Below are 26,893 nucleotides of genomic sequence, written 5' to 3'. Positions count from 1 at the left end.
TTTGAATCAAAATGGAATTCGATAATTTCCTCATATGAGCTTTGTGATAACAAGTGGTTGAAGAAAATGTTTAAGCACCGTGCTCTTTGGATTCATGCTTACATTAGATACACATATTTGGGCGGGGATTTTGTGCACAACATCAAGGTCAGAGTCTGAAAATAGCTTCTTTAGAAACTTCACCAACCCACATGTCACACTCGTCGAGTTTTGGATGCAGTTCTAAACAGCAATGGATGCTCAGAGATAGAAATATTCTAAGGTAATGGCTGATGATAAGAACTGTTATCCAAAATTGACAACCCCTCTTCATTTAGAAAAGCAAGCTTCTGAATTTTACACAATCGTCATATTTTATATTTTCCAAGTAGAAGTCCAAGCAGCATGTTATACTTGTGGCCATTTACCATCACCAAACACGACTGGTTCTGAGAATGATCATATTTCAATAATTGATAGTGATAAAGACAAGGCATACAAAGTTGATTTAAGTGATAATAAATTTTCTTGTTCTTGTAAGATGTTTGAAATAATCGGGATACTCTGTAGGCATATTTTATGGGTGTTGAAGGATAGGGGATTTGATCATATACCTAAAGAGTATTTAGCACTTAGATGGAGCAAATCTGTAACCTCCCACCCTCTTTCTAATGTTGTTGGAAAATCTGTCCTAGCTGATTGTGTGTCAATCGAAAGCCGCCAAAACAATATAAGTGAATTATGGTCGGAGGTATTTACTGCAGTCTCACTTGTTGAGGATAATGAGAAACATTCTGATGCGCTATTTCAATTGCTCCAGAGTTTCAATGAAAAGTTGATTATTTTAGTTAAGTCGGGGAAGTCAAAAGATAAGAAAGTTGAGATTGAGATGCTTCTTGGGTCAAAAATACCAACTGAAGCTACTGTTCTACCACCAGAGAAGTGCAAGAATAAGGGATCGGGAAAGAGGATAACATCAAACAAGGAAAAAAGAGTTTTGGAAAATGCAAAGCCTCTGAGGAGATGTCGTGCTTGAGGTGAAATCAGTAACCATGATAGTAGAAATTGCCCGAGTCGACTCCCTTGAAACTGATTTCAGTGGGATTTGTAGATGTCACTCAAAACAATCTATGTTATGCTTTGTAATGTTATGCTACTCACTTGAAACTGATTTCAGTAGGTTTTTGGTTTATTTGGTTCATGTAAGACTAGTTTTGTATGACCTTCAACTTTTTTTTTTTTAAATATGTTTTAGGCTGCTTTTTTGTTTTTGTTTTTTTACTGACTATGGACTCGTGGAGTATAGAGGGTGTTAGTGTATACGTTGTGTTGAATAAGGATATGGACTGACTAGAGTGTATGTAGCTAACTGAAGGAGTGTAACTAGCAGTCCAAGAAAGTGTATGTAGCTAACTGAATGAGTGTAACTAGCAGTCCAAAAAAGTGTATGTAGCCAACTGAAAAAGTGTATCTAGCAGTTCAAAAAAGTGTATGTAGCCAACTGAATGAGTGTATCTAACAGCTCAAAAAAGTAGGATTCTGAAAAATTGAGAAAGCCAAAACGTAGGATTCAACATCATTTCAATAAACTCTTGAACCTCAAATTACTCCACGCAAATCATTTGTGTTTTTTTTAGGCTGCTGTTTTTGTTTTTGTTTTTTGTTTTTTTACTGATTATGGACTCGTGGAGTATAGAGGGTGTTAGTGTATACGTTGTGTTCAATAGAGAGATGGGCTGACGTGCTTGAATGCTCAGGTTTAGTGATTAAAGTATTTCTAGTGACTGACTAAAGTGTATGTAGCTAACTGAAAGAGTGTAACTAGCAGTCCAAAAAGGTGTATGGTTACAATGCCTCATTTTATATTTGTGTATAGAAACTAGGAAAACACGTCATCTCTTTTTAGAAATTTATGTAAACTAAACGAAACAGATGTAGCCAACTGAAGGAGTGTATCTAGCAGTTCAAACAAGTGTATCTAGCTGCCCATAGATGTTCAAACTTATTTCCTTAACTATACCATTGAAATCCGAGCATCACAATTAGGAATAACACCCTCATGAAGAGTAGCAAACTTAACAAGTATTTCCCTTGGATTGAAACATTACCAACTTAATCAAACAATAACTATTACGCCATACACTATCAAAAAATTATCTAGGTTTCACGTTCGAAATACTAGACATAGTTAACCAACTTAATCAACCTCTTCAAAGTACAAAACCAATATTGACATGAAAATGTGAAACTGATGGCGAATCCCTTTGAAGTGAGGCTTGATTAAAAAAACTGATCCAATATTCTTCATCATCAACCATCTTGAAAAATCGCCTGGATATTTAAAAAAGAATGACATGAGCTTGAATTACTTAAAAGCAACTTATGGATGTGTAAGAAGGTGTATCTAGAAACTTTAAGACAAAAGTGTTTCTAGTGACTTATTTAAGTGTTTGTAGCCAACTAAAGGAGTGTATCTAGCAGTTCAAAAAAGGCTATGTAGCCAACTGAAGGAGTGTATCTTGTAGTCCAAAAAAGTGTATGTAGGCACCTGAAGGAGTGTATCTAGCAGATCAAAAAAGTGTATCAAGCTACCCAGATACGTGTATATATCTAGCTGCCCAAGCATGTGTATCTAGTAACTTCTAAGATGACAAATAAAAATAAAAATAGAGAAAGAGTACCTGAGAAGTGTTTTTCTCCCATTTTATCAGCCACAACATAATTTCTCGTCGATAAGTAATCAAGTCCTGCAGAACAAAAATGGCAGAAATTTAAGATAAAATGGCAGAAAATTTAAGATAAAAATATATGAATTATCAAGTCCATTAAACTCACTTTGTAGTGTTTCTTGTCCGTAAATAAATCTGTATTGAACATTGCACCTTCCAGAAACTTCATCACATATAATCCACAGTTAAAACTATTCAAACAACGTATGATGTTGAAAATGATATTGAAATAAGTAACATTATGCAAAATGAAATAAAAATATAAAACAAACTAACGTGTTTGCTTGCTGAGGTACATCCTTGATTTCAGTAGGAAACAAGCTGATGGCCTTGAACCGCTTGTAACCATTGCTGCTGGATATCTGATTTGCAACATTGTCTATTTGTGAACGACAAACAATCAGCAAAATATGAATGAATATCTTAGATTGTGACTTTTAGACTGAATTGAAATAAACAATGGCGACCATACAATATCCTCCACATATGTATTATATTCCTCCACAGCTTCTTATCATTTTTCCAATATGTCTTGAGAGAGTCCAAAATATAGTTCTTCTCCTCCTTGAGGTTAGACAAACAAGCTAACCAATGGTTATTATCTTTGCCAATTGTGAAAAACACCTACATAAAAGCAAAATGATTTACATAGGTAAGTAACTAGGATATACATGGTAATTAGTAATCTATGCATATATTTTTATAGTTTGGACATTAGTAAATTTACCTTCTCAATAGTTGCTCCATCTTTTGGCGTGTAGTGCATCTTAAAATGAGGGCACCAAACAAAGTTTACCACATTAACCTTTAATTGTGGCTTAGCATACTGACAATTTATGACACCCCTATACTCAAAGTGCATTACCAGGACCACTTAAGGTATGGAAACGTCACCATCTCGGTTACCCGAGACAATGATAATCATAAGACAATAAGGAAACATACTTAAAAGTAAATATGATTTAAAGTGATTACATGACAACTCCAAAACTGTTAAACTGAAATACAAAGTACTCAAAACGGTCTACTGATAAAACTATCAAAACTACAAAACATCGTCTGACACAGCAGAAGACTTCTAACTGCCACGTGATGACTCATCCCAGCTATCCCATATGCGTCATATCATACCTGCTCAATAAATGCTCACCATCCCCGAATGGATCACCACAGTTTTTAAAAACATTTAAACGGGGTCAGTACTAATTACACCCAACCAATCCACAACGAAATAAGTACATAAACAGCTCAACAACACAGCAATCCTCCAAACTCCATAATCAATCTCCACACAACTTACTACACACTAAAGTGTGTAGTCCTGCTAGAGTACCCATCGCAACAAGTACTCCACACCGCCACTGGGGGACCGCAGCCGTACCCACCAAATCCCCGCTCATCAACCACTGAGCGATAAACTCAAGTTTCCTTAATGTGCACATCCCCTCCCGTGGCGGGTTCCACAGAGGGCGAACCAAGGGCGTGAAGCCACTCCCGCAAGTGACTTCACTCAGCCAGGGACGCGCCCCGAAGATCACAGACAGATACAAACCAATCAACAGTATGAAAATAACAACCGTCTAACAACTCAACAATACAATCAATCTCTAATCACAACAAACATCACCATACATTATGTAACTAATATTGAGTAGGGAAACCCTACCTGGAAAGCAACACGAAATCAGACGACCAAGCAGCTGACTCAGAATCTCTCCTCAACGAACCCTCCTCCTATACATACACACATATTATTACTACTATAACCACATAACCACCAAAAACCGCCAAATCACTCAATTAGGGTTTAACCAACATTAACCAAATGATATAAATGATAAGTAAGACTTACCCTTGACGCAAGGATCACGAATATGTAAAGAGCGACGAAAACCGACACTCTTAGCTCCGGAATTTGCTAATAATGCGATGAGAATGGAGCAACTTAAATTTAATCTTCTCTTTGTGTGATTTAGGTTATTAAAAGTGTTTTAGGAAAAAGATGACGAAACATTATATATTAATCCGCATTATTAACAAACCCGTCGCAATCACCCGTTAACCGACTTACTCGATCGAGTGCCCCTTACTCGATCGAGTACCCTACAGGCAGACTACTGATTAGCGTCAAAAACTACTTACTCGGCAGAGTAAGCCCTACTCGATAGAGTACTCCAAGACACATAAAACCGTAGTATTAGACAATTTAACAAAATAAGTTAATAAACTATACTGACAAATATATGACATCTGGTTTTTCAATTTGAATATAGTTCAGATGGCATATAGTTTCCTCACAAAAATGAAGTAAATATGAAAAAGTAAAACATAAATTCAAAATGTATTGCTTAGATACCAACCTTCACCGTTGAAGGCAAGTACAGAATATCTGGTCGATTATATGTACACATCACACCAAACATGTCAATCACCTACAAATGTAATAGTGTTACAAATTTTTGATCATATTGGAATATAAGATATAAATGAAAAATGTTTATATACTCACCGTATCCCTTATCCAATGACGATTTTGTAAACTTTTCATTGCGTTTCTGCAGACATTCATCCATTCTGTGGCCACAATAATCTCATCCAAATACCTAAAACTAATACAATTAGCACAACTTCTAAGACCACAAATCAAGCAAATATATAGATCATAAAGTTTAGAAATTACTTGTCTTCCTTGCGGGCATTGATTACCCGACCCAATATTTCTGTGTCTAACAATTGACGTTGCCGGGTATTCTTGGTGGCACCTGTGGGTTTCTTTCTTGGATTTTGGAAGTCTTGATTACCAGCAAAAGACAACATTTCATAGCATGCCCTTGTACCAAAAACCTTAACTTGGTTGTTCTACAAACAAGGAAAAGGAAAGTTGATTTATGCTTATCCTATACATAGGAGTAAATAAATAAGGAAAAGGAATGTAAAGCAGCTTACATCTTGGAGTCCCAAAACACAAGTCCTTCTTTCTCCGTTGTATTTCTCCAACAACCGCATGAGGTAAATTCCTGTATCACTTCCATTACCAAGATTTGATCTCAGAATAATCTCCTCTGGCTTCATGTCACGGACATCTACTATCGACGGCATTTTATTGACCAAGCATCTAATAACAAACTTTTTTTGCATATGTCATATATAAATTAAAACAGTTCTCAAAATGCATATAATATTAATATAGTACAATAGCATAAAAAACAAGTAGGTTGAAATGTGCATACCGTAGACTCAATACTTGGTGCATAATTTACGGTTTCTGGCCTCATCAAATGCAGGATTTCCAACTTCTTTGTTAGGAAGTTGAAACACATTGCAAATGGCTTCTTAGAAGCTATTGGTACAAAGATCTGTAATTGTATAATATTTGTTCTTAAAAAATGTCTATATCACAAAACCATACTGAAAAGTTAAAGATGTAAATACTTACCAAAGCTACCCCAGTAAAATTGTCATCAATTTGAGAACTTAGTTCAGCAGATTGTAGGAGATACAACCTAGAAGGTGAAGTATGTGCTCTAATTGTCTCACATTTGTTCAACACGCAACACCAGGCATGTATCACTTGTTTAGGTACTATATCACCTGATACTAGCATCTTCAAATCTGCCCGAGTAACTGAAAGCTCTGTACCAATTTTGAATAGGATCTCACTGCATACATAATGATTCAGTCACAATGAAATGAGAAAAGAAAATAAGAAAAGTAATAACTGTATCGAAGAATTCTTTGGAATGTATCTAGCAACAAATTTGAAGAAGTGTACAAACCTTTCATCAGAAAATTTTGAAAAAACATAGTCCACCGCTTCTCTCTCATTTTTATTCACCTTGCCGTCAAGTTTGATACTTCTTTGAAGGAAAAGAGATCGAAAAGCTTATGTCTGAACTCTAACCCTCTTACCCCTTGTCCTTTGTATATGTGTGGGTTCATTTGGGGGCAAAGAAGAAAGTGGTACAACTTCAAGTGGCTCCACATTTACATTTATATTTAAAGCATCATCAACAATCTTTTGCAAAACATCTTCTTGTGATTCTGAGCTAAGAAGTAGTGGGAATTCAGGTGGGGTCAAAGGATCAGGTGATGGACAGGAAGGAGGTGTAAACACTGGTGGTGAGTCTTGTGTAAACCTTGGCGATTGACGAAATGAGGTTGAAACTTGTTGATGGTTATCAAATTATACCTCGCAAGTGCACGATTTATCGTTGTGCAAAATTGAGGGTCGATCCCACAAGGAGTTGGTAGACTACTAATTGTTCTAATTCTATAGCTTAGCTAAGCCGACAATAAAAGGATGAGGTAATTATACTAACACTACCTTAAACAAAATAAAATGCAAACTAAACTAAAGAAAGATAAATGAGCAAGATGAGGATAAGTTGTAATTCAAGGGATTAAAAGGCCTAGAACTCGGTTCTCCCACAACAATTCATAATTCCACGTATTAAATCCCTAACGTAATCATTTAGGTAAACAGGAAAGGAGGAGATGGATCTAATTCGCCTAAGACCCCCCTCTCGGGTTCGAAGTAGGATACTAGCACTACCCACCAACCCCCCTCTCGGGTTTGAAGGTCGGAATCCCCAACTTAACACCTAAAAACCTCAAAAACAAGCATTTTTTTCCAAGGTGGTCAAGAATTTGGTCAAGGTCATTAAGCACTCATCGTATTCCGGGTCATCCCACTCCTCTTCTCGGAGGTCGATTTCAAACGCTAGTTTAGAGGTACCCTCCCTTGGTTCTCCCTTTCGGTCTCAACATAGGTTAGTGATAGGACCAACTTCCGGGTACCCAATTTACAACCTAACCAACTCTCGTTGGTGGACAAGGGTCACAAATCAACACTACCCAAAAATGACCCATAAACAAGTCAATCCTCTAAACTACCCTCACCAGTTTCCCCAAACAATTAGCCTTTATTAGAATCAATTAGTGAAATTACTCATGTAGGGTCAAACTGAGTCCTAGTAGAAGACTACTCACTAATCATGTTTCTAAAGGCAAAAGAAACAACAAAGATGGAGTCTTTAAGCATAAACATGGTGGAAGAATAAATTCTACTACTAATCATGCAATAATCCAACACAAATTATGAAGAAAGACAATTTAATCTAAGAATGGATGAGGATTAAACTAAAAGACACAATCTTTAACACAAGTAACTCAAAGACTCAACCTTTGAAGGTAAACAACAATGGTGGACAAAGAAAAGATGAACAAGAGAGAGAATAACATCAATCAAACAACAAAGAGTAGAATTCTAACATAAACAACTAAATAAAACTTAAGAGAAAAGCAAAATGTAAACAAATGAAATTAGGAAGAGAAGTTATACCAACTTAATAGCAAAGAAAGGAACTTGGATTGAAAATAAGAAAGGAGGAACCTTCAATCTTCTTACAACCCAATTTCTAGCACTAAATATGATGTAATTATTGAAGAACTTGTTCTAACTAGGGAAAGATTAGCATTATAATTAACAAAGTTCAAACTTGGAAAAGGAAATTAAATTAGATCTAGGGTTGTGTGTACAAATGGTTAAGTGAGGGGGTATTTATAGTCTTTCATTGGATTTAGAAAAGAAGAGAAAAGAAGCCCAAATCCGCAGCTTGATGCGTTCTGCCGGTGGACCGGGTGCCGGTCAGCCTACCGGTAGCGAGGTCATTTGATTTAAAGTTGAAATTCTTGGAAAATAACTGGCAAGTGTGTTCTACCGGTGGACCGGCTGCCGGCCTGCCGGTAGAACACAGTCTTCAGCTCTTCAAATCCTTCTTGGCAGTGTGCTCTACCGGTGGGTCGGCTACCGGTCTGCCTACCGGTAGCAAGGCCAAATGCTTAATCTCTTCTAAATTCCAATTCAACTTGTGTGATGTGCTCTGCCGGTGGACCGGTTGCCGGCCTACCGGCAAAACACAGCCTTCAGCTCCCTTTCTTTTCTCTTGGTAGTGTCTTGGGGGGAGGGGGGTTCTGCCGGTGGCAAGACCGGATGCCGGTCTGCCGGCATAACACACTTCTCAGCCTTTTTCAACCCCTTTTCTTCTCAAGCTTAGACGAGCTAGCTCCTTCACTCGGCTTTCATTCCGTCTTCCCTTTTTCAAGGCTAATCCCCTACAAAATAGTACAGGGAGTCATAATATCGAGGTACATGTAATAGAGGGCAAAACATGGGCGAGAGTGAGCTAAAAACGTGCTAAAGAGGGCAAAAAGCATGAGAAACGGGAAGTGAAATGGCGTAAACTAATCACATATCAAATCTCCCCACACTAAAACCTTTCTCGTCCTCGAGTAAGTCCATAGCTAATACACAAGAGACTATTATAGTAAGCACTAAGAGTGTGTGCACAATATAAGCATCACTCAATTATTCTAAATTAATAGCCCAACGAGTATTAGCGCACTCAACGCCCCTTCAACTCACAATTTGACACTCATGAGGGAAAAGTGCCCTATTGCAAGGCAAGTTGGGTCTTGCTACAGAATTGCGATGCATCTATCATGAAAGCACATAATCAAGCAATAGAATACATCTAACAAAAATAGTCCACTTTTCTCATCTGAGTGGCCGGATTTTCAAACAACAAAACATGGTCGGGGTCGGGAGTACCGTCTCAGAAGTTCCAACGGAGGTGCCAACCCCCTAAGCATGGCTCAAGCAACCCTAGCGTGACCAATGCCCATGAAACACATTCAAGAGCGGGGTAAGGGGAAATAGGTAAGTCCGCCGAGAATTACAAAACCAACACGAGATTTAACCATGAGACCCATGACTTAGGGGACCTAGGCAACGACATCCTCACGGTTTTCACTCGTCACTCAATGAAAGAACAAGGTGATTTTTGTGACAAAAAGTAACCAAAATCACTCTCCTAACTCGACTAGCGAAAACGTGCCCGCAATCTAATGTGTATGACCGTCCTATGCCCATTAAAATGCAAACAATGGCATAATGCACACAATATGAAACAAGGGTTGTAACGGGGCTAGGGAGTAGGACAAAACGGGATTGGTGCAAGCACCGTTTGGATATGGGGAGTTCAAATCAAGAATTACTGACACATCGTAACCCATTTCTTATTGCAACACATGAGACACGTCTATGCCCTAACATAGCATGGACGACCAAAACTATGCAAAAATTGCATAAACCCAACTCAAATTGGAAAAATTTGGAAGTACTCCTCTTATTTCAACAAATGGTAACGTCTACACCCTAACAATAACCCGGTTTCCCAAGTCATGCAAAAATTGTGTAAACCCGACTCATTTTAGAAAAACATCAAATTGCCCCTTTATTTAGCAACGGCTTTTTCTACCCCGTTAAATGATGAGGAGGGTGTTGCTTGCCTTTTTCTTTTCTTGATAATATATACATAACACAACTCATTTTTTGGATTTTTCAAAACTTTTTCACTTTTCTATTTTGTTTTTCATTACGACATTTCAACCTCTTATTTATATACAACACCAAATGTAGACTAAATTTTGACCCAATGGACTTGTACTTCGTCCATCACCAAATTCCGACTCCACCACCTAGACACTTCTACAAATCACGACCCATTCTTGATTAAGGAGGGGTGTTTTTCGGGATGTAGCTCTTTTAGTGGGTATGCCAAAAAGGAATAGGCTAAGGCTCAGAGTGGTGAATCAAAAAGGAAATCAATGCAAGGGACGAAACTAAGCTACTTTGGCTATGTGAGGTTCATACAAACAGATTTTGTTTCATAATATGTGCACAAAAATGAAATGCAAATCATGGTCTAAGGACGAAATGACACACTTATGCGTCTTGATGTAACACGCTTTGCGAGGAGGCCTACTCTCAAACCTAGATGAGGGTGGGGTATGCATGTACCCACCCTAGGAGGCTCTACCTTCACCTTTGAGTGGCTAAGTCGAGCCCTAGGTCTAGTCTACGGTCCTAGGTCTCACAAGATCGGTCTAGACTCATTGTCCAAGCCCACCTCCCTCGGCTAACTAAGAGGTCACATGTGCAAGCCACGGGGAGGGGAAAGGCACGATCGGAAACATAGCTCATCATGGAGGTACTTGGTTCCCTTCCTAGACCATGTTCTTTCTTAAAAACCTTTATTTACAAACGGATGCAAAACTTGAAATTGAAAAACATGTATATACAAGAACATATGCATGCGAAAATCGAACAAAACAAGAATAGAGACATGCAACAAGTTGGCTAAGCCTAACAGCACATAAACACCAACAATCCAATAGTTCCCCAAAGGAACATCCAAGGCACAAAAAACCCGTCCTCCTCCATATTATACAACGATATGAAAAGAGAGAGAATGGAAAAGGAGAAAGAGATAAGAACGTGTATACCAAGCGGTCTTCTAGCCTCCTTTTTGCCTCAAACGGTCAATGCATATGCCAAAGGTTAGCCAACAAACAACATACATATACAATGCAATGTTTTTGTAATTTTTCTGAATTTTTTCAATTTTTAGGCATTTTCTTCAAATTTTACCAAATTTACAAATAGAAACAAATATTCACAAGAGTGGATATTTCCCTCCCCACACTTGAGATGTACATTGTCCTCAATGGACAAAAGCATAGGGAGTGAATAAGAAAAAGATAGCAACATATTTTTGTATTTATTTTAATTTTTGAAAACAAAATAACATATTTTTGGTATTTTTTGTTTTTGAAAATGAAAAGGACATGTTTTTGGTATTTTTAAATATATGAAATTCCTCCCCACACTTATTTATTTTCATAATTTCCAAATGGAAATAAATGTGTGGAGGAAAATAAATAAAATTAAAATGCATATTTTTGAAGTTTTTGAGAGAATTTTTTTTTAGGCCCTCCCCACACTTATTTATAAACATGGGAGGGCAAGTAGAGAAATAAAAGAGCATGTTTTTGTTTTTTTTTTTTTTTTTTGGGAATCCCCTCCCCACACTTATTTATGTGCATAATGTGTGGAGGATATTCGGGAATTAAAATACGTGTTTTGTGTTTTTTGTTATATATTTTTTGGTTTTTTTTATAGGGATGAAATGCATGCTCTAATCTAAATGCAAGAAACGAATAACAATACAACTAAAGTATATGAATGCAAGCTACATGTGACAATTTGTACAAGAAATGAAATCTAATGCAAAGTATATAAATGCATTTAACATGACTAATCTACATATGATACAAGTACACTAAATGCATGCGGAATTTAAATATGAATGAGAGTTTGGATTTGAGGGAGACATACTTGTCCTTTGGATTGAATCGGGAGTAGGTTGGGCCACCAACTCGGCCCTCAAGACTCGGAGTCCATATCATCTTCATTCTCTCCGGCTCCAAATTCGGAGACTTGAATCAAGTCGTCGGGGTTGAAAGTGTGGTCACCTCCACTACCGCCGGTACCCAAGAGACCTTCCGTGAAGTCTCAACTCATCATCATCACACCACCGTCACCTCCCGTAGAGGAATCCCTCACAAAAGTGCCACCGGACCCCGAAGCACCCACGTCACTAGCAAAGTAAGGGCGGATGCCCCCCACCAAATGGGCGTTATGCCCCTCCGGTTGTTGCTCGGGCCTAAGAGGGAATATAGGAGCGGAGAAGTAGTTCGGTTGGAGGTTAAGACCCCGTGAATCATCTTCCCATCCGCACTAGAATAGTTCCCGTCGGGCCATGTAAAGTAGGAAGGGTGCGGGGCATCAAAGGGGACGTAATCCCATCTACAAAAGTCATCGTAGATCGGGTAGGAGCCGGTGGATTGGTCGTAGTAGATGCGGTCTAACTTCCGCCCCAACACATCTCTCTCGCTCGCGGCCTTAGCCGTAGAAATGTTCATCCTCTCCATCCACTCGGTAAGGAAAGGTGGTAAGGGAGGGTAGGAAGGTTGACCCGAGGAGGATCCCTCACCGGGTTGGAATTGCCAAGGTGGGGGTTGATGGGTTTGCGGCATAGTGTTGAAGGAGTGTTGAAGGAGTGGCCGCTCAATTATCCCTCGAATAAACACGCACTACTACAAAAATTGATGTAATGCAACATTTCATCTGCAACACTTTGTTTTTTATGTTGCATTTTAGTTAATCATGCAACACTTTATTCAAAAATGTTGCTTTTATTGATATAGGGCATCACTTTAAGAGAAGTGTTGCATTGTATTGTTATAAATGCAACGTTTTGACACAAATGTTGCATTTTGTCGCAACACTTTAAGCAACAATAGCAACACTCACTACTACAAAAAGCGTTATGGACATCACTTAATAAACATCAGAGTTTTAGAAACCCGATGTACAAAATAATAGACATCAGAGATCTAAAAAAACCGATGTCTATATAATTTAATATACATCGGTTCAACTTAAAAACTGATGTCCATTTTAAATAACATCGGACCTATACAATATCTGATGTCTATTAATTTCCCCAAAATTGACTTAAAATAAATCATCCGTGTAGATCTCCGTTCTCTATCACTCATTCACTCTTTACTCTAACCTAATCCCTCTCTCACTGGTGATGTACTCCGCCACTACCAACACTACATATGAAAGAAGGGGACTTCTCGTGCTCGACGCCATGACCGACCTTCATTATTCACTGGTTCTTCTTCTCTTCCTTCCGCTATTATACTTAACACACTATAGGTTTAATTATTTTCCCTTTTTTTAACATCTAGGGTTTTCTACTCAATTATTTCCCCTCTTTTTTAAGATCTTGGTTTAATTTTTACTATCAATTATTATTATCGCTGATTGATTTAGAGTCCTTTGCCATCGACGATGGCGCAAAAGGTAGTTGTCTCGACGATGTTCAACACGCTCCTTTTCACATCGACAAATTCAGGTCCCTTTTAACCCGTTTATCGTCTGTATTTTAATTACTTTTCTTATATCATTTGTTTTATCTTCACCTTTTTGTTACTAATTCTTCTAATTGCTTGCGTCTTTGATTTGTTTTCCTGTATTTGAGTAGTTTGATAGGTTTTCAGCATATTGATTTTTGTATTATTGTGATTGATGCGAATATAATTAGGGTTCACATAACATAATGAGAAGTGCAAATTGACGAAGGAGCGAGCCGGAGGGCGCGCAGGTCATGCATATGAAGGATAATGTTTCCATTCATCCTACTCAGTATATGTCTGTGAGGATTAGTGGCAGGTTGAAGTTGATTAAACATGGGGATTATCTCTTTTTAGTAATCATCGCTCTCATCTTCTATGCTGTGAATTTTGATGCTTTCTTGTTGCAATGTAGCTTCTTAGTTGCTGATTGTTTTTGTTGTGGTTTTGTTGCAGACGTGGATTCCATATAAGGGGCAGAACACAAATGCAAGGCTAACCGAGAACGGTATATCTAAATCAATTTTGTTCTTTGTGTGTTAATACTGTTAATTGCATCTACGTATAGCTCATTTCATCTACCTTTTATGCTGTTTCATATTGTGTAAGGTCTTAAGGATGTTTTACTTCCAAAAGATGCAGTTGTTTGCATCATTGTATAATTAGACGAGATTTTGTTCAACTTAATTGGTTGAGTTTTTTTGCACTTTATGGAGTGTTGTTATTTAACCTACTTTGCTAGACTTAAAACTATGGTAACTAAAGCAAATGTAATTTGAAGAGAGTCTCTAATTATTGTGCTCACTATGTTACATTATTGTAGCATAATTCGTTACCATTATAAATTTACATGTAACTAAAGTTATTAGGAGTACTTCTATACTTTGGGATCACCTGAATGATGTTATTGACACCATAATTAGAAAAGACGAGATTCTTAATTCGATTATTTTCGACAACTCTAAGTTTTGGTCAGTGCTTATTGTCGGTACTTCTTGTGATAAGTATAAGGTGAGTTCCTATCCCGTATATCTTATTTAGTTAGGTTCTATATTGAATTAGCTAACTATACTGCTATCTTTGGACTTTCCTATCTCACATGCTCTTCTACTATACTGATTTTTGTCGACTATGTTTGTTGTAAATGTGTGCATTCACTAGCATCGGTTATAGTCTGATTTATTCCCATTTTTACATTCATCTTAGTGGTCCTTTTAAGGTGGGTGGGTTCTCATCTTTTTTTTTTTTCAAATTTATACATCAATTTTTCTATCCATAAGTTCAGTTTTGGTCTTTTGGATGCTAATGCTCAGTGAGTGGTTTCACTTTTATGCTTCTCTAGTTACCTTTGAGTTCGGATTCTTTGCCTGTATAACAGTTTATACTAATGGTTGTATACTGTAAAACATGTAGGTGGGACATTCTAAAACTTGTAATTTCATAAGTGAGAAGAAACTTGTTGCATTGCCTGGGCAAAAGAAGGTCTGCAAATAAATACTTTTTCTCCGATCCATGATAAAAGTCGAATATCCGAGTTTTTGGTTTATACTAGTATCTGTATATATGTGCTTCTTTTTGCAGTGCTTCAGAGGGAATTGGGTTATGAAATCCATGTGTGTCGCCTATAGTAAGGTATTTGCTCTATAAAATATAGATCAACCATAACCCTTTAATTTCATTGTTATTCTTACTATTGAGCCACTGTTCTTCTATTTTAACTTTTTACTTGGGACAATTGTGAATTTGTACATTAGAGAGCTATGATTAGTAAACATGAAATGGAGACATTTTTATTTCTACTTCCATTTCCAATAACTAACGTTGTTGTTTAATCCATGCTTAAGTATATGATTTGTGCTTATTTAAATATTCCGCGATCCTCAAATCTAATTGTGTTCCATTTTTTACGTTACAGGTTGCATTTGAGGTATTACTATTTTGCTGTGGGTTGATTTTTTGTTCGGGTGGCAACATACATATGGTCCAAAGTACAACAATGAAGACTTTTAATATAATAATCGTTACTCATTTGTTCTATTTAAACATTTGCTACATTTTTTTTACTTAAACATTTGCGAAGTTCTACTTTTGATTCTTTTTGGAAATGTAATTGACATTCATTTTGAGACTGAATCTATTGCAATTTTGGAATGATTTGCAATTGAATGCACAATTATTGAGAATTACAATTAAGTATTGTCTTTGGATAAAGTAGTGTTGCATTTTTTTATTACAAGTGTTGTTATTGGACGTAACTAGTGTTGCGTTTACAAAATAAAAATGTCGCATTTGTTTGTTATAAGTGTTGCTTTTCAACATGAAAAGTATTGCATTAGTTCAGGAAGTGTTGCTATTTTTTCACAAGAAGTGTAGCATTAGCAAATAAAAATGTTGCCTTTGAAATTGAAAAAAGCGTTGCATAAACATAACATATGCAACACTTTATAAATGTGTTGCTTTAGTTTGAAAAGTGTTGCATTAAGTGTTGCAATGAGCTAATGCAACAAGACTTTATGTAGCACTTCATTAAGTGTTGCATAAACTCTAAAGCAACATTTATACAACATTATGCAACAATAGCGAAGTGTTGCTACAGGATCACAATGTAGTAGTGACGTGGAGGGTTAGAGGGAGGTTGATCGTTGGGTGCCTCCGCTTCAATTTAGAGGAGGTAGTCATCTTTTTCTTGTTCAATTTTAATTGTCGTGACATTGGGGAGCGGGATTGAATTCCGGTACTTGATTTGCCAATAATCACGTCCGTCAAGGGGGTTAACCTTAAGTCACTCAAGCTTTGTGGTCAAGTAATGTTTAGTCAAATAGGTATCCCCCGCCACCCAATTCATGGTGGAAAGGTCCACCGGACGGTCCAATGATCGAGCAATTCGGGTGATGATGCCACCCACATGGATCGGGACTTTTTGCCTCGGAGAATTGGCAATTTTTTACAAATGAATCGCAAGGTGGTGAGCCACATTAATCTTGAAGGTGGTGGGTTTTGTAAACAAATAGGACCCCAAAATTTCAAGTTCATTGGTCCTAAATACCCGCGGCTCATCCACCGCTAGAATTGTGCACCCCATAAATCTATGCCAAACCCGAATGACGGGGTTGTGGCAACTAATTGCGGCCCTTTTTACCCCAACGGCATCATCAAGGCCGGATATGGCCTTCCAAACTCGGGATTAATGAAATGTAGCGGGAGGGTTATGGGATGTGGCATTTTCTAACCCAAAAATGTTAGCCAACCGGCTCAAGGATATTGTATGGTCCCGGTTCATAAGACGAAAGCTGAAAGTAGCCACCATGTTCGTCTGCCGATGCTTGCTAATTCTCAAGCTACTCAGAAATTCCCAAGTAAGCCTAGGATAAGTATACTCATGCATAAGGTACATCCCCCTCATCCCGACTCCGGTTAAAAGAGCCTTCGTCTCCCTAGCTAACCCGAGGGCCGATAAAGACGGATGATGTAAAAACTTGGTAGGGGTAAGGGGACGATTCTTGAAAAGGATAAACTTACCTTTCTGAGTTTGGGTGGCAAACTCTACCGATGGGAAATCCGGGTCCGGGTTGGTATCGTTGGCGGCGCGCTGAATAAGCTCCTTTTGAGCCTGTGCAACCTCAGCTCTTGTTCTCCTTCCCACCATATTGAATATTAGAGGGGATTTGGTGAAGTTTGATTGAAGATTGGTTGAGATTAGAGGGAGTTAGAGTGTGTTTTGAGGGAAAATGAAGGAGAAAGAATGAAGGAATTAGGCGAAATGGAGGAAATAAAGGGGTGTGTCGTATTTTAATTTAGATCTGGTGATGTGTTGTGCCAGTCTGCAGACCAGCAGCCGGTCTGCCGGCTGAGCACACGCCCCCCCTTTTTTCAATTTTCGAATTTTCCTTCAAATCAGTTTGTTCTCGCTACCGGTGGACGAACCGGTTGCCGGTCCACCGGTAGAACACTCCCCCATCTCATTTTTACCCTTTGACATGTGTGTACTGCCGGTTAGCCGGCTGCCGGCCTACCGGCAGAACACTCCTCCACTCACTTTACTCAGCTTTCTCAACTTCTTGATGTGTATCCAGCCGGCTGCCGGCCTGCCGACAGAACACGCTCATTGATCTTCATTCTTCAATTTTTCAAGTGTTCAGCAATACCAATGTGCTCCCTGCCGGTGAGCCGACTGTCGGCCTACCGGTAGAACACATCCCATCTTCAATTTTCTTCAAATTAATTTGGGCTCGGTACCGGTAGAGGCACCGGCTGCCGGTCTACCGGCAGAACCCACTCATCAGCTCATTTTCAACAGTTTTCCTTCAATTTGTTCAATTTTCACTAACTCGAAAATCAAGACTTTTCGTTTGACCTTGGGACTCGTGTTTTCCACAATTAAGCCGACACATCATGTCGGGATTTCGGGTCAAACGAAAATAAGACGTGTTTTCTTCAATGGTGACCTCCGTCACCAATCCAAAGTTGACAAAATGTGGTTCCAAATCTCTCATTGTCTACCTAAAATGCATGCTATATACAAATTGCATGGGTTGCCTACCATGTAGCGCCCTTGTTTTATGTTGTAGGCTCGACGAAGTCATGAATTACAATCAAGTATGGAGAAGGTAAGTATCGATGGAGCTTATATTCTTCATGATGGGTGCTCCGGCAATGTAATGCTTAAGCCTTTGTCCATTTAGCTTGAAAGCTTGGTCTCCATCGGATATTTCAATCGACCCATAGGGAAAAACGCGGACCACGGTAAAGGGTCCCGACCACTTTGACTTTAATTTCCCCGAGAATAGCTTGAACCTTGAGTTAAAGAGGAGAACCAAATTTCCCACCTTGAACTCCCTCCGTATAATAGCCTTGTCATGGAATTGCTTGGTCCTTTCCTTATACAACCTAGAGCTCTCATAAGCCTCTAGCCTAAACTCTTCCAATTCATTGAGGTCAAGAAGTCTCTTTTCTCCGGCACTCTTCAAGTCAAAGTTGAGAAGTCGGATTGCCCAATGTGCTTTGTGCTCCAATTCTACCGGTAAGTGGCAAGGATTTCCATACACCAACCGGAACGGTGAAGTTCCTATTGGTGTTTTGAAAGCGGTCCGGTAAGCCCATAATGCATCGTTGAGCTTAGTTGACCAATCCTTCCTTGACCGGCTCACGGTCTTCTCAAGAATCATCTTAATCTTTCAGTTTGAGATCTCGGCTTGTCCGTTAGCTTGTGGGTGGTAGGCAAGACTACGCCGGTGTTGCACCCCATGTTTCTTTAGAAGAGAATCTAGAGTCTTTTCCCGAAAATGCGCTCCACGATCACTAATCACAATTCTTGGAACCCCAAATCTTGGAAATATGATTGTTTCCATGAGTTTTGTTACCGACTTTGCATCACAAGTCTTCGTTGGGATAGCTTCAACCCATTTGCTCACATAATCAACCGCGACAAGGATGTACTCATTCCCATGGGATGAGGGAAAAGGACCTTGATAGTCAATCCCCCATACATCGAATAACTTAACTTCAAGAATGTAGTTTGCGGGAATTTCGTGCCTCCTTAAAATGTTTCCACTTCGTTGACACTTGTCACATCCCTTGACATAGCTTGCCACATAATGAAATAGAGTAGGCCTATAAAAACCGCATTGGAGCACCCTTGCGGCGGTCTTCCTTGAACTACCATGCCCTTCACTTGGCATGTCATGGCAATGAGAGATTATGGGCTTTACTTCTTCATTTGGTATACACCTTCTAATTATCCCATCCGCACAAGACTTGTAAAGGCATGGTTCTTCCCAAAAATATTGCTTAAGATCATGGAAGAATTTATTCCTCTTATGGGAGTCATAACCATGTGGGATGATCCCAGATACCAAGTAATTGACATAATCCACGTACCAAGGGACATCCATTAGAGCAAGTGCGAATAATTGATCATCCGGCAAGGAGTCATCAATCGGTAGCCCATCCTTCACATTCTCATGGGATAATTGGGAGAGATGGTCGGCCACTACATTCTCCACACCCTTTTGTCTCTTATTTCAACATCAAACTCTTGAACAAAAAGTATCCACCGGATCAAGCGGGGTTTCGATTCCTTCTTGATTAGCAAGTGCCTCAATGTCGTATGATCGGTGTGTACAATTACTTTAGAGCCCACCAAGTAAGAACGGAACTTGTTCATAGCATATATGACCGCCAAGAGCTTCTTTTCGGTGGTGGTGTAGTTTGCTTGAGCTTCATCCAAGGTTTTGCTTGCATAATATATGTCATGAAGTTCACCATTCTTTCTTTTTCCAAGCACCGCTCCCACCGCTACATAACTAGCATCGTACATTAACTCAAAAGGTTCTCCCCAAGTGGGAGGTTGCATAATTGGAGCAGTGATGAGAGCTTCTTTCAACCTATTAAAAGCATTCAAGCACTCATTAGTAAACTCAAAGAGGACATCCTTGCCAAGTAACAATGTTAATGGTCGGGCAATCAAAGAAAAATCCTTAATAAATCTCCGGTAGAACCCGGCATGCCCAAGAAAACTTCTAACTCCTTTGACATTTGTGGGAGGGGGTAAAGTTTTGATCACCTCAATCTTGGCTGGATCCACTTCTAAGCCTTTACTTGACACAACATGACCCAAAACAACCCCGGATGTCACCATAATGTGACATTTCTCCCAATTTAAGACTAGACCGGTTTCTTGACACCTTTTCAAGACCTTACCCAAATTAGCTAGGCATCCATCAAATGAGGTGCCTACGACGGAGAAATCGTCCATAAACACCTCCATGATATCCTCAACATATTTGGAGAATATAGCTAGCATATATCTTTGAAATGTGGCCGGCGCATTGCATAGCCCAAAGGGCATGCGCCTGTAGGCAAAGGTACCAAATGGGCATGTGAAAGTGGTCTTTTCTTGATCATTAGGGTGAATCGGGATTTGGAAAAACCCGGAAAACCCATCTAGGTAGCAAAAGTGAGAGTGTTGGGCAAGTCTTTCCGACATTTGGTCAAGGAAAGGAAGGGGGAAATGGTCTTTCCTAGTCGCCTTGTTGAGGCGTCTATATTCTATACACATTCTCCACCTGGTTGTGATCCTTGTTGGAATTAGCTCATTCATGTCATTGGTGACTACCGTGACCCTGCCCTTCTTTGGTAAAACATGTACCGGGCTCACCCATGCACTATCGGAGATAGGGTAAATAATGCTTGCATCATAGAGCTTCAACACCTCCTTCCTTACCACTTCTTTCATTGCGGGGTTAAGGCAGCGTTGAGGCTCAATAGGATATGCACCCTCATCTTCCAAGTGAATACGATGAGTGCAAAAAGAAGAGCTAATTCCCTTGATATCATCAATTGAGTACCCAATGACATCCTTAAATTTTTTTCACAACATCAAGTAACTTTTGAAGTTCGGTGTCATTGAGTGCACTATTGACAATAATAGGGTAAGTGTCATTAGGGCCAAGAAAAGCATGTTTGAGAGTAGAGGGAAGAGGTTTCAACTCCACTTGAGGAGGCATGGATCTCTCCTCCTTTTTACCATTCCTTCTCAAGCTCTCAAATTCCTTGTCCGGGTCTTCTTCAATTGTTGCTTCCATAGCCAAAGCATACTCCCGGTGCTCCTTGCAATCTTTTACCTTGCCCTCAAGGAATCCTTGTAAACCCTTGTCTTCTTCAACCCTTTTCATGTCAACCCATTCTTCTACCATATCAATCATGTAACAAAATTTTTCTTCCAGAGGCTCCTTCATAGCCTTGTTCAAATAGAACTCCACCTTTTCTTCACCAACTTGGAGGGATAGCTTCCAATTTTTCACATCAATCAAGGCACCCCCCGTAGCAAGACAAGCGTGCCCCAATATAATTGGAATGTTTGAGTCCTCGGGGATGTCCATCACATAAAAATCGCATGGGAATTCAAGTTTTCCCACTTTGAGTGGGACATCCTCCACAAGACTAATGGGATATCTTACCGATCTATCCGCTAGTTGTAAAGAAACTCTTGTTGGAAAGAGCTCATAATCCCTCAACTTCTTGAAAATCTTGAGAGTCATAAGACTAATGCTTGCCCCTAAATCACACAAGGCTCTCTCAATATGCACGGTTCCAATTTTGCAAGGTATGGAAAAGCTCCCCGGATCCTCAAGCTTTTGGAGTACGTCATTCATGAGAATGGAACTACATTCCTTGGATAAATTAACCGTGGATGGTTGCATGGCATTTTTTTTGGAAATCAACTCCTTTAAGAATTTACCATAGCTTGGTATCTCCTTGATGACATCAATGAAGGGCATGGTAATGTTGATTCCCTTCATCATGTCCATGAACTTTCTATATTTTTGTTCAAGCTTTGCCCTTGCCAACCTTTGTGAAAAAGGAATGGGTGGCACATAAGTTCTCACAACTTGTTGTTTGGGCTCTTCAACAATCTTTGTGGGTTCATCAACTACCCTTGGAGTCTCCACAACAATTTCCACAAGATCATCTTCAATCTCTTTTTATTCAACCACCTTGGGTGGTTCAACCTCAACATCCGGTTTGCTACTCTTCCTTTTCTTGATGAATACTCGGTCCTCCAACTCTCTCCCGCTCCTCAAATGAATAGCATTTATGGTTTTCGGATTCTCTTCGGTTTTACCTAGAAATTTCCCACTTGAGGCTTGTAATTGACTCACTTGAGAAGCCAATTGGGAGATTTGGTTGTCCGTCATCCTTTGAGAGGCTTGCATTTGGGTCCTAAGTTAGTTGATGGATGAGGTTGCCTCCTCTTGTTTTTGGGTGGAATGGTTGATGAATTGCGTTTGAGTGTTGACGAGTTGGTTTTGAGAATTCATCAATTGCTCCATCATGAGCTCCATGTTTGACTTTGGCTGGGTGGATTGTTGAAAGGGTTCAGAATTTTGTTGAAATGGTTGGGAATTTTGTTGGAATGGTGGGTTTTTTGGTTGATTGAGTGGTTGGAATTGTTGTCTTGATTGGAAGGATCTTCCTTGGAAGCCCGGTGGACCTTGGTTTAATGTTGTATTCGGATTTTGCGCTTTAAAGTTTGGTTGTTGTATTTTTGTTGGAAGGTTGGGTTTTGGACATTTTGTGAGCCATAAGAGAAGTTTGGGTGGTCACTCATTCCCGGGTGGTATTGGTTGTTGTTGAAGGCTTGCTTCGCCGGGCTTGACTCCCAAATCCCATTTACTTGCTCCATGATAGCCTCTCCCATCATCAAAGGACACTCATTGGGTGGGTGCCCTTGATCTCCATAAATTTCACAAGAATAGACTTGGTTCCTAATAGAAGAAGTGTTGCTTCAACTCATCAAGGCAACTTGTTGCTTGAGCTCTTCTATTAACCCTTTAACCTCAACATTGTTGGCCGACTCAACGGTTGACTTCCCCTTCCTCTTGTGCCTATCATTATTCCAATGAAAAGTTCGGGAAGCCATTTCCTCAATAAGTTCCTTGGCCGTTTTGTGGTCAATTTTGTCTAATGCCCCCTTTCCCGAGCCGGAATCTAGGTTCATCTTCATTTCATTGCTCAACCCCTCGTAAAAGTTGTTGATCAACTTATCATATCTAATCCTGTGATGAGGACACAACCTTTGGAGTCACTTATACCTTTCTCATGCCTCGTAAAGGGTCTCATCATCTTGTTGAGTGAAGCCTTGAAGCTCACTCTTGATCCTTGCGGTTCTTTGTGATGGGAAGTATTTGTTTAGGAAGGCCTTGGAGACATCATCCCAAGTCCGAAGAAAATCGGGCTCACAACTCTTTAACCAATCCTTAGCACTCCCCCTTAAGTAATAAGGAAAGAGCCTAAGGCGGAGGGCATCCTCCGACACTCCATTTGCTTTGAACATGTCACAACTATCCAAGAATTCATTGAGATGTTCGTTGGGGTTTTCGGTGGCTCCCCCTCCGAATTGGTTTCCTTGGACTAGTTGTAACAAGGTAGCCTTAACATCAAAATTATTGGCTTGAATAGGTGGCTTAACAATACTTGGATTCACCAACTTTTTCGGAGCCAAATTATCCCGCATAGGAACCGCGACCATTGTGTTAGATTCTTCAAATACTCTAAAAGGATTCTCGAACTCTTCAATAGTCTCTTGTTGATCACTTTCTTCTACCGGTGGTGTGTCTAGAAAACCCCTTCTTCTTAGAGAATTAAGCCTTCTTGTCGTAGCTTCAATTTCAAGATCAATAGGATATGTCGGTTGACTTCTTCTTTGTCGCCTACTTTTGCAAAAGACCTAAGCACTTGAAATAAAGGATTAGTAACAAAGGACCTAGTCTAAAATAGAATGAAAACAATTAATATCTTGCCGAACTCCACGGCAACGGCGCCAAAAAACTTGATGGTTATCAAATTATACCTCGCAAGTGCACGATTTATCGTTGTGCAAAATTGAGGGTCGATTCCATAAGGAGTTGGTAGACTACTAATTGTTCTAATTCTATAGCTTAGCTAAGCCGACAATAAAAGGATGAGGTTATTATACTAACACTACCTTAAACAAAATAAAATACAAACTAAACTAAAGAAAGATAAATGAGTATGATGAGGATAAGTTTTTTTTTTGGTGAAGGGTAAGTATATATTAATCAAAAAATAGGTATACAATGTTCCGGGTACAAGCTCAGCTCAAAAAAGTAAGGAAAAACTAATGAATTACATTGACACTTTAGCCAGCCATTGAGTATCCAGTGATCTCAAGGGAGTTCTATTCTTTCTCTTCTATCTCTCAATTACCTCTTTCCAAACTTGATTCACTAGGACTTTTGGATGAATAACTGACTGATGAATCCTAGCACGATTCCTAGCCATCCAAATTGCATGAATGACTCCAACATACAAGGCTCCAGCAAGTAACTTTTGTAGGACACTCTTACATCTGCCAGCAGAAAACCACCTGATAATATCATTTGTAGGGACTGAGAACTGAAGCTTCTGTTGCAACAGGTTCATGCATCTCCTGGTAAAATCACAGTTTTGGAAAATATGCTCATGAGATTCAGGGAACGTATCTGTGGACAAGGCCCTCGGGAACTGCGTCCGCGGGTGTAACACCCCCTCATACCAAGGTGCCTTACTAGGACCACCCTACCATGAAGGCGCGTTACCATCTCGGTTACCCGAGGTTAGTACATATCAAAAGCGTCTGAACTGAGCACATTTATTAAAGTAATGTAAAAATGCAAGGTTTACAATATCCGAAATCCAATACTGTCTAAAGAAATACAACTCCAAAGTCTTACTAATAAAAGAAAACTCGCTAAGACTCAGACAGTGATGCTATGACTCGTGGTGGCAATTCTCCCAATGAAATCCCCAAGCTCTCACTAGCAAAACCTGTCAAGCCTGCTCACCATCCCCGAATGGTTCACCGCAGATTACACAAATAACAACGGGGTCAGTATTATGCAACAACAAGACAAACAAATGCAATACTCGTCTGATCATCGTCAACTCCCAATCACCACATAGTAACCGACTACACACTAACGTGTGTAGCCCTGCCAGATTACCCATCGCAACAGGTAATCCTCGCCGCCAGTGGGTGACCGCAGCCGATCCCACCTAGTCCAGCTCATCAACGAGCGACAATAATCCCTGTCCCTTAATGTGCACATCCCCTCCCGTGGCGGGTTCCACGGAGGGCGAACTAGGGTGTGAAGCCACTCCCGCAAGTGACTCCACCACAATCACAATCACATGACATTACTGTCATCTCAATCCCCTCACACCAACACTGTCATAACAGTCTCCATATAACGATGATCAATAGACAACGATAAATACAACAATATATCATGTAAAGCACAACAACTGAGTAGGGAAACCCTACCTTAGCAATCACAGCAGTATGCAAGCACGGACAATCAAAAAGGCTCCTCTACGAAGTCTTCTCCAACAAAGCAATAAGAGTTTATACGGAAGAATCACCGCAAATTATCGACACAAGGATGCTACGAAATGCTCAAAGGGATGATTAGGGAATGATTTGGTTAGGATTAGGGCACGTAGAAATGTTAGCGCTGTGAAAAGTGAAATTAGAAACTGACGCGGAATTATAAAATACCCTAATCATTCCTTAATCAAACCGTCGAAATATAACCTCGCCAAACCGGACACTCGGCCGAGTGTGACGACACTCGGCCGAGTGGCCTACACTCGGTCGAGTACTAACTATACTCGGCCGAGTGTTCCTCGGCAGAACCGAAATAACTCACACCAAGAGCACTACTCGGCCGAGTAGGCTCTACTCGGTCGAGTAGGCTCCAAAGGAAATCCGTAGTGTTACAATCTTTCCCCCTAAAAAGAACTTCGTCCCGAAGTTCACACTCAACTACACAAACACAACACCACGACACAAGGCTCTAACAAACACATGAGACAACTCCAAAGAGCTACACAAGCATCACTACAAGTTACCCCAAACACATCTCCCGACACGAAACAACCGAAGCAAAGAAAACACAAAACACTATCGCGACCATCTCCTACCCCCTTAAAAGACAACGGTTACGTCCCCGTAACCAAACATACCTGATCAAAAAGGTTAGGAAAACGGTCTCGCATAGCTTCCTCAGCTTCCCATGTGGCTTCCTCCACATTATGATTAGACCACAGAACTTTGAGTAAGACCGTCTCACCCGTCCGGGTTTTACGAACCTTGCGATCAAGAATCTCTTTTGGAATTTCGGCATATGACAAGGATTCATCAAGTTCGATGTTCTCCATTTCGAGAATGTGTGACGGGTCACTCACATATTTCCGGAGTTGAGACACATGAAAAACATTGTGCACTCTATCCAAAGCTGGTGGTAAAGCTAACCTGTAGGCTACCTCGCCCACACGGTCCAGAATCTCATAAGGGCCTATAAACTTCTGGCTTAGCTTACCCTTCTTCCCAAACCTCATAACACCTCGCATAGGTGACACTTTCAAAAGCACCTTGTCACCTACCGCGAACTCAATGTCACTGCGGTGTAGGTCGGCGTAGCTCTTCTGGCGATCTTGAGCTGCTCTCATCTTTTGGCGAATCAACTGGATCTGCTCAACCATATCTTGAACCAATTGTGGCCCTAAAACCACTGCCTCGGAACTATCATCCCAACAAACTGGACTTCGGCATTTCCGACCATACAAAGCTTCAAAAGGTGCCATCCCAATGCTTGTATGATAGCTATTATTGTATGAAAACTCGATCAAATCAAGTCTGTCTTCCCAACTGCCCCCAAAGTCCATAACACATGCCCTTAGCATGTCTTCTAAGGTCTTGATGGTCCGTTCTGTTTGACCATCGGTTGCCGGATGAAAAGCTGTACTCATCTTCAGCGTTGTGCCCATCAACTCTTGGAGTTCTTGCCAAAACTTTG

At 39.8% G+C, this 26,893-nt stretch overlaps 3 protein-coding genes, 1 long non-coding RNA gene and 1 other non-coding gene across 5 annotated transcripts; 3 read left to right on the top strand and 2 right to left on the bottom strand.

Moving 5' to 3' along the window:
* The first annotated feature begins 265 nt into the window (after window positions 1-265).
* LOC141650957 (protein FAR1-RELATED SEQUENCE 4-like) lies at window positions 266-1,015 on the top strand. Its single transcript, XM_074458697.1, has one exon. The coding sequence runs from the start codon at window positions 266-268 to the stop codon at window positions 1,013-1,015; it is 750 nt and encodes a 249-aa protein (XP_074314798.1).
* Window positions 1,016-13,329: 12,314 nt separating this feature from the next.
* LOC141597402 (uncharacterized) lies at window positions 13,330-14,047 on the top strand. The gene is made up of 3 exons (XR_012522780.1): window positions 13,330-13,537; window positions 13,727-13,891; window positions 13,992-14,047. It is a non-coding gene; the product is annotated as an uncharacterized LOC141597402 (long non-coding RNA).
* Window positions 14,048-18,127: 4,080 nt separating this feature from the next.
* Window positions 18,128-18,700, bottom strand: LOC141650941 (uncharacterized). The gene has a single exon (XM_074458696.1). The coding sequence runs from the start codon at window positions 18,698-18,700 to the stop codon at window positions 18,128-18,130; it is 573 nt and encodes a 190-aa protein (XP_074314797.1).
* Window positions 18,701-20,893: 2,193 nt separating this feature from the next.
* On the bottom strand, window positions 20,894-21,844 carry LOC141650910 (uncharacterized). The gene has a single exon (XM_074458695.1). The coding sequence runs from the start codon at window positions 21,842-21,844 to the stop codon at window positions 20,894-20,896; it is 951 nt and encodes a 316-aa protein (XP_074314796.1).
* A 1,245-nt stretch (window positions 21,845-23,089) lies between these two features.
* On the top strand, window positions 23,090-23,196 carry LOC141622557 (small nucleolar RNA R71). Its single transcript, XR_012533012.1, has one exon. It is a non-coding gene; the product is annotated as a small nucleolar RNA R71 (small nucleolar RNA).
* The last annotated feature ends 3,697 nt before the right edge of the window (window positions 23,197-26,893 follow it).

This window comes from Silene latifolia, chromosome 1 (genome assembly GCF_048544455.1).
Source record: "Silene latifolia isolate original U9 population chromosome 1, ASM4854445v1, whole genome shotgun sequence".
NCBI classification, from domain to species: Eukaryota; Viridiplantae; Streptophyta; class Magnoliopsida; order Caryophyllales; family Caryophyllaceae; genus Silene; species Silene latifolia.
This window is presented reverse-complemented; position numbering and strand designations above follow the sequence as displayed.